Below are 12916 nucleotides of genomic sequence, written 5' to 3' on the forward strand. Positions count from 1 at the left end.
ACAGAACGTTCTTTCCTGCCTTTCTATTTCTTTCACGCAGTGATGGATTGCAGTTATTTCCGCCTGGAAAACTGTCACATCCTTAGATAGACTTACCGGGAAATCTATCCCTTGATTTGTCCCTACTATGCCGGCTCCCACACCCTCCGTTGTTTTTGAGCCATCCGTGTACCAGGTAGCAGCAGCTTGTATGGGTACACCTTTATTCCAGTCTTCCCTCCCTGGTATCTTAATTGTGAACTTATTGTTAAAGCTATATCTCGTAACTGTTGCATCGATAGGTTTCCCCATCACAATATCGGCTTTTAGCTCCTCGATTAGCTTTCTGTTGTCAGTACCATGCATCTGGCTTATATGTCGCTGACTATGGATTAATCTGTGCATCACGGATCTGGCTTCGCCCTGTATAAAGATATGAAGTGGTGGTAGATTCAACAGGACTTCTAGCGATGCAGTAGGAGTTGTTTTTAGGGCCCCCGTAATACACAAGGATGCTAGCTTTTGTGTATTACCTAGCAGCCTTATTGCTCCCACCTCTTTGTTCACCACGTCACCGAGCCATAGGTTATCATGGGTCTAATAACCCTTGTATATAACCATAGAGTCATTTTGGGGTTAAGTCCCTAATTCTTACCGCACATTCTTCTACATCTGCCCAAGGACATAGTAGCTTTCTGTGTGGTTTTTAGAATGTGAGTATTCCATGTAAGCCTATGATCAAAATATACCCCAAGGTATTTTGTTTCTTTGGGAAATGAAATCTCTGTTCTTCCCAGCACCGGTGGTTTTAGGCCTTGTAGTGCTGTTTTTTTTTTTTTGGTGAAGTTGACAATTTGTTTTCTGAGCATTGACTATCAGTCTCTTTTGTTTACACCAGTCGTCAACTATATTTAGGGCTGCTTGCATTCTCTCAGACACTACCTGAGCAAACCTGCCCCTGACAACGATTGCTATATCGTCAGCATATCCTAGACAATAAAAGCCTTCTGTGGACAGATTTCTGAGGAGATCATCTACCAAGGTTGCCCAAAGTAGAGGGGACAGAACTCCTCCTTGTGGACAACCTCCACCTACTTTTGCTTTGATGGTTGCTTTACCCAGAATGGACATTACTGTCCTATTCTCCAGGGATGCCCTTATCCATCTGCATATTACCGCAGGTGCGCCTCGTCTACTCATAGCCCCTATCAAAGAGCTGGTGGTAACATTATTAAATGCCCCTTCTATATCTAAAAAAGCGGCCATTGCTATCTCTTTGTCTTCCATTGACTTTGAGATAAGCCTATTTAGATCATCCAACGCAGAGTCCGTAGATTTACCGGGTTGGTATGCATATTGACGATTGCTTAGAGGATTATCTTTTAGCACTTCGTCTCTGATGTACCTATCAAGAAGCCTTTTCAGCGTTTTTAATAGAAAAGAAGATAGGCTTATCGGTCTATATGACTTTGGTGTTAGGTCTGATACTTTACCTACCTTAGGCAAGTATATGACTTTGACCTTTTGCCATATTTCCGGTACGATCCCCCATGCTAAAGTGGCTTTGAGGAGCTTGCACAGGTGTGGTATCAATACCTCTAATCCCATATGCAACAGTATTGGATATATGCCATCTGTCCCTGGAGACTTATATGGCCGAAACTTATTTATAGCCCATCTAATTATGTTTGGTCTTGTGATTGCTGTGGCTATTTTCCAATCTGTAGACCTTGGTATAGTGAGCCTTTGGTCTATGTTGGTTTGCCTATCTGCATCATCCAGAATTGTTGAGCCCGGAAAGTGCGTGTTCATTAGTTCTCTAAGACTTTCCTCTTTGGTGTCCGTAAATTTGCCATTAGCTTTCTTTAGGAAACCTACTTCTTTGGTTGTAGCACCATCCTTTGCCAGGATGGTGGTCTTTTGGCTTTCCGAATTTCTTTATTGTATAGCGTTAGCTTATACCTGTAGGCATCCCAATCTTGGTTACTTTTGGCTTTATTAAATAGGCTTCGGACTTCCGACCTCATCTTCTTTAAGCCGTTGTTCCACCAGACTGTATTACTGCCCGTACTTTTCCTTGTTTTTTCTGGACAATTTTCCTGGTAAGCCGCCATAATAGCTTCGCTTATCGTTTCTGCCGCCGAATCTATAACCTCTGGGCTTTTAAACGAAATCATACATTCCTCGAGATTTTTACTGAGGGACTCCCTATATCCTACCCAGTTTGTATCTCTAGGATTCCTGTATTTAATTTCCGATGGAAAAATATCAAGGTCAAATCGTATATGTCTGTAATCCAAACATGAGGGTTCGTCAGACACAACCCAATTTGTTATTATATCACTTATCCTGCTCGTGCAGAGTGTTAAATCTAACACTTCTTTGCGTGCCTTAGTGACAAAAGTTGGCTTGTTTCCTATATTGGATATAACCAAACCTTCTGGGCCCTGATTCTAATTGAGATTTCGACTCAAAACATGTCGAAATTAATATGGCGACGTCGAAATGTGACTTTGCGAACCTTGTGGATTTCAGCTGAACTAACCAAACGACGTCACTAAATTTCGATTTATCGAAATTAATTTCAACTTCAAGAAAGTGGTTGAAATTTAATTTCGAGTCGAAATTAATCTGACATGACTGACTGGACTGGGAGAAGTGAACTTAGGTTCAGTTTAGGTAGGCGGTGTTTTGATCTTTGCAAGGAAAACTGAGGCAAAAAGTATTAATATGGCTGTGTTTTACGGACATTTGCTAGTTTTGGAGGAATTAGAGAGGATAGATATCCGACGCTCATAACGGAGGATAAGAAGAATGTTACGGGATACTCAAAATTCTTTTTCACTAAGTGATGCTCAATTTAGGCAGCAATTCCGGCTTAATAAACAAGCTGCAAATTATTTAATAAGGGTATTAGAACCATATTTGGAAGAAGATGTTTATGCCTCTAGGATACCTAAAATGTTTAGGGTTAGTATTACGAAGCTGCAGTAAATTTAAAAATATATTAGAATATAACCACTAAGTCAAATCTTAGTGGTTATAACTTAAGGATCTCCCACATCGCCTTTTTTTTCTTGCCATCTTTTCTTTCAATTCAAAATATAATTGAGAATGACCACTATTTATGATTTAACAACTCAAACAAGAAAAAAAAGACGTTCACGTAACGTAAACAAAACAAACATTCAACAAGCGTAGTGCAGCCAATAAACAACAGGGCCAACCCAAATTTTCAGCAGTGTCAAAATGATAAAGTAAATATCCCCAGTTTTAACTACAATCGAAATGAATCAGAATCGCTAGCGATTGCGACTGTGATGGCGTAGTCGCTTTTAAATTTCGACATCGAAATGAAATAGAATCAGGGCCCTGATAAGATGAAATTCAAAATAGACTCACCCCTTGCATTAATGTTTTTGCTTCCCCACACGGTGTGGTGTGCGTTGGCATCACATCCTATAATGAGCTGTAATCCTTTTTCTAGACAATATGCAACTATGTCGCTTATAATGCTTGGTGGACACAGAGCCTCATCACCTGGAAAGTAGGCTGAACATACCACCAGTTTCTTCTCTCCTACTTCCGTGGTTATAGTTAGAACAGCTGTAACAATATCATCAGTGCAGAGCACCGGGATTAATGTACAATCTACTCTATTACTGTGAATTATACACGACCTTGGCCTTATAGCTTTGGGTGTGTATTAAACCTTAGTTATGTGTAGTGTATAAGTTAATATAAGTAAGAAATATTTCTTATATTCTATTATATATTAAAATTATTTTATATGTTAATAAATATGTGTGAATATGCAACTAGTGACTATGTCAAAAGTTACATAAGTTTAAGTTAATATAAGTACGAAATATTTCTTTGTTTTTTATTTTATTTAAATTTATTATTTATATGTTTATATGTATTTAATTATTTAATAAGAAAATATGGTAAACCTGTACACCTTAAATGACAATGATAAAGTAAATAGCTTATTAAGCCTAATTCTGCAATATTCATCATAAGTGGCTCGACAATCCGTTGTGGATCTTGGCCTGCTCACAAAGAAGTCGCCACTCCTGTCGATTCCTGGCAACTTCCCTCCATCTTCTAACCCCTAGAATCTGTAGGTCTTCTTCCACATCATCAATCCATCTCATTCGTGGTCGTCCTCTGCTTCTTGTGCCCTCTGGTTGTGAAAATGTTAATCTCTTCGTGTATTCGTGATCTGACATCCTAGCAATGTGTCCAGCCCATCTAAGTCTCTGCACTTTAACGAATTTCACAATATCTGGATCGGTGTATAACTGATACAGTTCAAAGTTGTATCTTCGACGCCATAGCCCATTTTCATTTACGGCCCCAAAAATTATGCAATATTAAAGCACGCTATATTTAGCTCAAGTTACTGATGTCTGTTCTTTTGTTAAGAGCATTCGGGTGTTTAAGTATTGAACACATTTCCAAAAACTGTCTTTTAACGAGATTACGTTCTGTGCCAAGAATCTTAACTTCATTAAAGTCTATCTTATGCTTGGTATCAATAGCATGCTGGGCAAGAGCACAAGTATGTTTAGATAAATTAATGTCACTACGATGTGTAGTAAGGCGCCCTTTCAATGATCTCCCAGTCTGACCGATATAACATGAGTCACACTCAGCACAAGGTATGTCATAAATGGTATTAACTTGTTCCAGAAGGGACAAGGGTGTTTTAGTTTTTGAAAACAAATTTCTAACAGTCTTAGCATTTTTAACAGCGATTTTCACAGGTATGTTATTTTGTTTATAAAGTTCAATAAGTTTCTCAGTAACTTGAGGAAAGTAAGGTAAAGATGAATAATAGGTAGTAGGAGTCCCAAGATCAGTATCAGGCACAAAAATGCTAGTAATTGAATTATTGGATATTATTCTAAGTTGGTCACCATTGGGTATGTCATCTAAAGAGGAGCCATAGCTTTGTAAGTAAAGGTATTTATTAATGAGAGAGGATGGGTAGGAATTCTCAATTAGAATACTTCTTAATAATTGAAGTGATTCCCTTCGATTAATCGGATGTGTCAATCTATTTAGCCGACAGCTTAAAGCTTTAATTAAGTTTAGTTTATACTTGAAAGGATGACAAGAATGGTAGTTAAGAAACCTATTAGAGGCCATCGGTTTCCTATACCAACTTGTGGTTAAGGTGTTATCTCCCATTCTAATGACACGCATGTCTAAGAAGGGAATACTATTGGTGACAGGGTCCTCCAGTTCAGCAGTGAACTGTAAGTGAGGATCAAACTCATTAAAGATAGACAAGGTGGCCTGAATCTTGTCTGGGGGTAAGGCTAATAATAAATCATCCACATACCTCTTAATAAAAGGGATTTGAAAATCAAAAAGACCCAAACGGTCAGATACCAAATCATCCAGTACAAAGTTGACTAGGATAGGTGAGATTGAGGAACCCATAGGTGTGTCAAATATTTGAAGATAATATTTGTCATCAAAGACCAAGAAATTAGTGTCAAATACTAGTTGCAACAGTTCTGCAAATACATCCCATGAAACAGGGCAGTTAGGTTGAATGGAGTTCCAATGATTTCTTAAGGAGGTGGTAACACTAGATAGAGGTAAGTTAGTGAAAAGAGACACTACATCAAAACTCACTAAAATGTATCCTTGTGGAAGTTTGAAGTTGTTGATAAATTCACTAAAGTGAAAAGAATCAACAATATTAAAGTTATTATTGTAATTATATGATTTAGATAAAATATCCGTTAGAAATTTAGAAATATTAATATTTGGTGAATTAATGGATGATACAATAGGTCTCATGCTAAGCGTTGGCTTATGTATTTTTGGTAGACAATAAAATCTAGGAGCATATCCATCATAATTATGTAAATATTTAGCAAGTGGCTGATCTATGATCGTTAAGTTTTTTGATTTTGTCACATGCTGACAACTCTGACCTTCTATCTCTTAGGTCTTCTTCCAACAACATTCTGTTGAATTTTACAAAACGCCCTAGACAACACATATCGGAGTTAGATAATATTTACAGGGAAACGGTATCGTTTTTAAAAACCCACCCCAATCTTCTCGTTCTCACGAGCGATAAAGGTAATGCTACTGTCCTTATGGATAGAGATCAGCATTCCAGTCTGAGCAAATCGTTGTTAGATGATGATAGATACTATCAACCTCTTTCTACCAATCCTTGTTTTAAATTCACTAATAAAATAAATAAATAGATAGAAGGTTGAATGCTCGAATAAATGAACTTTGATCAGATAAAAGGCATATATCGAGCACAGTTTAATTTAATCTTGCCCAAGTACTTTCGATCCCTAGATCATCTTCAGGGGCATTTCGTCAATTGCGGCCTATCCGACAAGAACAAAATATCATAAACATATAAATGTACATCACACTACACTACAGAAGGACAAACAAACACTTTAAATTTTTTTAAGAAAGGCTGTCACCTCGAAGAAGAAACAGCAGAGTACATTTTATGTCAGTGTGACAGTCTGGCAAATGTGCGGTTCTTTGCATTAGGAGAAGAAAATCCACCGGCAAATAGCTACATGGAAGGTACAGTCTTGAAGCTACTAGACTTTATAAAAAGGGTCAGGCTAGAGAATGTTATCTAGGACTAGAGGACCACAATAGATCTGAAAAGGTCGCAGTGAAATAGGCCGAAAGGCCACCTCTCTTAATCTAATCTATATTAACTTACACTTAGGCAACTTGCATTACTGTTGACCTAGTCTCGTGTAGCATATACACAGATTTGTATTAACTGTTTTTAATCAAATAGTTCAATACAGTTATATAATTGATGTGATTCATAGAATTCTTTTTTTTTTCATTTGCAGCTCCAAGTTATGAACCTTGGACTGTTGGAAATTATAATTGATCTTCACCTGTGGCTGATTAACCATCCACAACGTTGACGATTCATATATGAGTTTTTGGTTTGACCTCACTTGTTTTGTTTGTTTTTTCCTAGCCGATCAATGGGGGAAATTTGGTGTTATTAACCACCTTTCCTTTCATTTATTGGTTCCTTACAAACAGGTTGTCACCCAAACTCATCCTATCATTTAAATAAACCGTTCTATCATTAGGGTTGGTACTTCACCTTGCTGTTCTGTCATAATTAATGACCTCGAGGTTTTTACTGTCTTTTACGTTGATGGCGTGATTGTCTTAATTAAACACCATTTTACCGGCAGCATTCAATAAGCCAGGAGTGGTAATTTCATTATACATTAAATTATTCAATTTCAATATTAATTAATACAATAATGCTACCTAAAGTAAAAATTAAATCATAACTATTGCTATATTGTTGGAAGTGCTTCTTTGATTTTCTTAGTTCTTCATTCTCTTTTTTAATGTTTTTTTAACTTATACGTTTATATAAAAAAACAAAACCACATGCTCTTTTTGCTGTGCTTAGTTTGAACAAATTGTTAACTTATCTAGTTCAATTTATTGTTTATACATCATAATCGTATAATGTCATTTACTTAAATGTCTTTACAACTTTGTTATCACTGACTGCTACATATCTTTTTAAGGTAACACATGTAACAACTTTTCCATGCTTGTGTGGTTTTTCATATTGTTCTTTTTAGATGAACTGATGATGCTTTCTGATTAAGAAAGCGAAACGTCTTCAATAAATAGATGAAGTAGCCATCAACTTTGTCTTTTTTCTCCACCTTTTGACAGAGAAAATCCACCACTCTTCTGAGTGATCCTTAATTTATATATATATATATATATATATATATATATATATATATATATATATATATTGTGTGAAACAAATGAAATAAAATAAGAAAAGATGAACTACTCCTTCTCACTGTACCACAGCAGGGCAGTGAAGTAACATAATTGCTAAGAACACTTACTGGGTGCCGCAGCTGGAAATGACGTGGTTTTAGTATGTAGGCAGTCGCGTTTTCACGATCTCGGCTTCCCACACACCATGGGGGAACACAGTACCCAGGTTTCTTGGGGTACTGCACTCTACCCTGACGGTCTTATGAAGATTTCCTCCTCCCACAAAAAAAATTCTGTGGTCGCAGGGTAAAAGTTCTTAAGTCAGAAATCATTGTATCGAGAAATAAGAATTTAAAATATTTTGACATTTTTCCACAATCATAACTTTAAAATCGTTACTAAATGTAAAGGTTTAACTGTATATCAGTTTTGGTGTATTGTTTATCTAGGAGTTACATAGCTAACTAGATCAAAATTATTTTAAATTCATAAAAAAATAACGTAAGTAATTATGCTCCAATGGGTTATATGACTTAAGTTTTTTAGACCACTGATATCTCAATACATGTATTATGAAAAAAATTGCATCTGTAGACATTAATTATTATAAGAAATATATTATAGTAAATATTTAATAAAATCATACAAACTAAACATTTTTTGATTCGTTATTAAGAGAAAAATCTTAAAAAATAAATATTACTCATCATCAGAAGTGCCGTTATCCTTCGTTCTAGATCCAAGGATTTCTATGTTTTTATAATAGTCATGGAACACTGGATTTATTAAATGTAAAATGCTGATTAGGTCTGCCTTGTTCTCTTTACTTATAGGTAAACACTCAGTATACTGAGTTGCAGGCCTTAAATCTGAAATATTTTGTCCGCTTCTTAGAAAAGATATAATTTTTTAAAAGGCACATCTAATTCTAGAGACGTTTTATACAACAGAGTGCACATATTTTCTTGTTTCATAAATCTCATCCATTGTATAACATGCCACACAAATTTATTATTCTCGTCATCTTTTGTTTTTAATTGCAATTCTTTGACATATAGTTGCTTAAAATCTATTAAATCTGGTTGATCCATATGTACCACAATATATTTTGGTCCCATTGATCGGATTAACTGAGACCAGTCAAGTGGATGATGAATATCCATGGATGTCTTCTTTTTATTCTTTTCTATATTTGCATGCACTGTGTCACATTACATATGTGAATGTCCACTTATCATAAATTTGTGATCTATAGACTGAAAAGTAGAAGAGTTTTGTAACGCTGAAAAACACATAGCAGCTATATGTGAATTTCTGTTTTGACCTGTACATGTATCAGAATACACAATCAAATGAGTTATATCTGGTGAAAGTTGGGAAATATATCTGTATATGCAAGAACTAATCTGGTTACCACCTCGTCCTGCGATTGTTTCATTCCACGTAAAATCCCAAGCTACTCCTGTGTCACCTTCATGGGCTGTTAAATTATATACAGCCAGTTAACATTTATAAAACGTGGCTGATTAACCATCCACAACGTTGACGATTCATATATGAGTTTTTGGTTTGACCTCACTTGTTTTGTTTGTTTTTTCCTAGCCGATCAATGGGGGAAATTTGGTGTTATTAACCACCTTTCCTTTCATTTATTGGTTCCTTACAAACAGGTTGTCACCCAAACTCATCCTATCATTTAAATAAACCGTTCTATCATTAGGGTTAGTACTTCACCTTGCTGTTCTGTCATAATTAATGACCTCGAGGTTTTTACTGTCTTTTACGTTGATGGCGTGATTGTCTTAATTAAACACCATTTTACCGGCAGCATTCAATAAGCCAGGAGTGGTAATTTCATTATACATTAAATTATTCAATTTCAATATTAATTAATACAATAATGCTACCTAAAGTAAAAATTAAATCATAACTATTGCTATATTGTTGGAAGTGCTTCTTTGATTTTCTTAGTTCTTCATTCTCTTTTTTAATGTTTTTTTAACTTATACGTTTATATAAAAAAACAAAACCACATGTTCTTTTTGCTGTGCTTAGTTTGAACAAATTGTTAACTTATCTAGTTCAATTTATTGTTTATACATCATAATCGTATAATGTCCATTTACTTAAGTGTCTTTACAACTTTGTTATCACTGACTGCTACATATCTTTTTAAGGTAACACATGTAACAACTTTTCCATACTTGTGTGGTTTTTTCATATTGTTCTTTTTAGATGAACTGATGATGCTTTCTGATTAAGAAAGCGAAACGTCTTCAATAAATAGATGAAGTAGCCATCAACTTTGTCTTTTTTCTCCACCTTTTGACCGAGAAAACCCACCACTCTTTTGAGTGATCCTTAATTTATATTGGATTGACGGTCGTACTCCTTTTCTCGATATATATATATATATATATATATATATATATATATATATATATATATATATATATATATATATATAAGAATATTCACACACATACACAATAATACCATACATACAACATACACATATATAATATCCATAATAACAAGGAATAAAAGTCTTACAGTCTTCTGTCACTCTTTCATCTTTTGTCTCGCTCTTTCTTGTGTTTCCTTTTTTTATTATTTCTGTTATTAGGTCTACTGTCACGTTAAAGTTCTCTGCATTTTGCATGGCTACAGTCATTAGATTCTCTGGTGTTTTTGGAATTGTGTAAAGAAGTAATTTCTTCGTTTAAACCTACATATTATACCACTCTTTCTCATCTGGAATATCTTTGTCCATTGTGCTTTTCCTGTCTGTGTCGGGAGCATACCTGCAATCACCTGTATGGCTATCATCGATGTAATCCAGTACACACTTAATACCTTGAGGAGGGGTTTTCTTTGGGTTCTTGTTAATACTTCTTTATATTTTTTAAATCTTAAGACGTCAAGTCATACAGAAGCCCCGTATAGGAGGGTCGACTGTACCACCTGGAGATACATTTTCCTTCTATAGGTACTCGGCCTACCTATATTTGGCACAGTTACTCGGTTCTTTAATACTACTATTTAAATGAACACTCAGATTTGGTCTTTGTCTTGGTCCCTTTAGTACTACTATATCTATTTTGCTACTTGCCAACTCTAGGGCATTCTCTATCATCCACCTGTTGACTTTTCTGTAACAAGTTGTCACTTTATTTTCATTATCCCCATTTATATCAGTCTATTAGGACAGGGGTCACCAATTATGTTCCCTGAGAGTCCGTTTCGAAAACCTACTACTCTTCCGCCGCGGTCCGGACACTCAGCACTTAACCAGGCAGTGGCATAACCGGGGAGGGGAGGGGGTTAACCTCACTATTATATTGTTTTTTCTCCCGTTTTTGTTTAATACATTTTTGCGGCGTATTTTGAAATATTTGTATCTTAGAACTTAATTTAATCATTTAATGCTACTGTTTCTGGTTGTTTTATTTCTGCAACTATAGTGTTCAACAATTTTATTAAACATATGTATATCTATTTAAACATTTAAATATTAGTAGCAGCTTACCTTAAACAGCTTTTGTTTACTTTACAACTGCAGTTCTGTACATTTTATGACGAATAAAAAAACTATATAAGTATGGAAAAGCAAACTAATATCTGATTGTTTTTTTTTGGCCACTGTTCAGTTGAATACTTTCCTGGTACAGTAAATGATTGTTTTGATATTATTATCAATACATTTTGAACACAGCAGTTTTGTAAAGTATTACTGAAAATATTTTAAAAGTTAGAAATTTATACAAAATGGTACAAAATGGTAATTAACATGTTATCTTTTCTACATTAGTTTCCATAAAATAACGCAAGTATAAAAATAAAGGTAAAACTCCTTACAAAATTAAACTATTAGAGAAAAAAGACAATTTTTATTATGTACAACTTGTATGAAATTTGGAGTGAGGTTAGTACAACTGATTCTCATTAGGGAGCTGAGATGATCATCTGTCAATCAAGATCTCTATCGATTTTTAATAAAGTTCATTTTTGAAAGAGCAGCTTCGCACAAATAAGTTGAGCTAAACATAGTACACAGTTTTATTGCCAACGATTTTAGTTCTGGATATTTTTGTCACACATACATTCAATCCAAAATTTGTCCCAGGCAAGCGTTTCTGGAACTTGAGTATAATCCTCCTTCAGATTTCCATCTGAAGGGCAGCTTTGTTACTCTTAAAAACGTCTGCTGCTTCGTTGGTCCATACACCATTAGGCTTGAGTGAAAAATTTTGTGGAAATAAGCAAATCGTTTTTTAAATTTTAATTTAAGTTCATTAATAAACCGTGAGAACTGAGTAACATCAATATCTTTATTACTATCACAAACGGATTTAAGGAGTGGAAAATGTAAAAGTTCTGCCTTAATATCCTCAGAAAAAGTTCAATATTTTTAGAAAAGCTTCTAATATCCGACAGAAGTTCACAAACAGGTTTTCCCTTGCATTGTAGTTTTAAATTCAAGAAGTTCAGATGTCTAAAGATATCCGCCAAAATGCGATAGTTGCAACGTTTTCTGTGTCCAAGAGGAAGCCCAAATGGTAATTTAGATATTTATATATTTAGATTTGATTATAATTTTATTACTATATTTTGAATTTAACGGCGGTCCGTACAAAACAAGCTCACGGTCCGGATACGGACCGCGGTCCGCCATTTGGTGATCCTGTATAAGGATGGCGAGGTCGTCTACAGATGCTATGGCGTAGGTGTCTTGACCATAGTCTATTTTTAATCCCCATTGTACAGTATGTGCCATAGAGCAGGTCCCAAAACGGATCCTTGCGGTACTCCTGATGATAATTCCATATCTTCATTATATGCCACATTTAAATACCTGTTTGTCAGGTGTTTCCTTATGATACTTATTATATAATCTGACACTCCTGCCACTTCATACTTCGTTAGTATGTGATGCCAATTTGCAGGATTGACGACACTCTTCACATCGAACATCAAGGGAATGGCCCATCTTTTTCCCGTTCTTTTTAGAGTGTCAGAGATCTTCACATCATCTATAGCCGATTTAGCTATTCTAAAACCGTACTGTCTATCTGAAATTATTCCCAGTACTTCAGGTTCTTTTTCAAGGCGTTTTTTATAAGACCCTCATAGAATTTTCCTATGCAATGTAGTA

General features: G+C 35.2%; 2 protein-coding genes across 9 annotated transcripts in view; one reads left to right on the plus strand and one right to left on the minus strand.

Moving 5' to 3' along the window:
* LOC140451284 (angiomotin-like protein 1) overlaps positions 1-12916 on the plus strand; it is an 880806-nt gene that overhangs the window by 6282 nt on the left and 861608 nt on the right. The gene's annotated exons all lie outside the window — the stretch shown is intronic.
* On the minus strand, positions 1854-12538 carry LOC140433111 (uncharacterized). Its single transcript, XM_072521165.1, has 3 exons — positions 12409-12538; positions 3382-3672; positions 1854-2395 (listed from the first exon to the last, which is right to left on the minus strand). Exons 1-3 carry the CDS (start codon positions 12536-12538, stop codon positions 1854-1856), a joined length of 963 nt encoding a protein of 320 aa, XP_072377266.1.

The sequence above is a fragment of the Diabrotica undecimpunctata genome, chromosome 1 (assembly GCF_040954645.1).
Source record: "Diabrotica undecimpunctata isolate CICGRU chromosome 1, icDiaUnde3, whole genome shotgun sequence".
Classification (NCBI taxonomy): domain Eukaryota; kingdom Metazoa; phylum Arthropoda; class Insecta; order Coleoptera; family Chrysomelidae; genus Diabrotica; species Diabrotica undecimpunctata.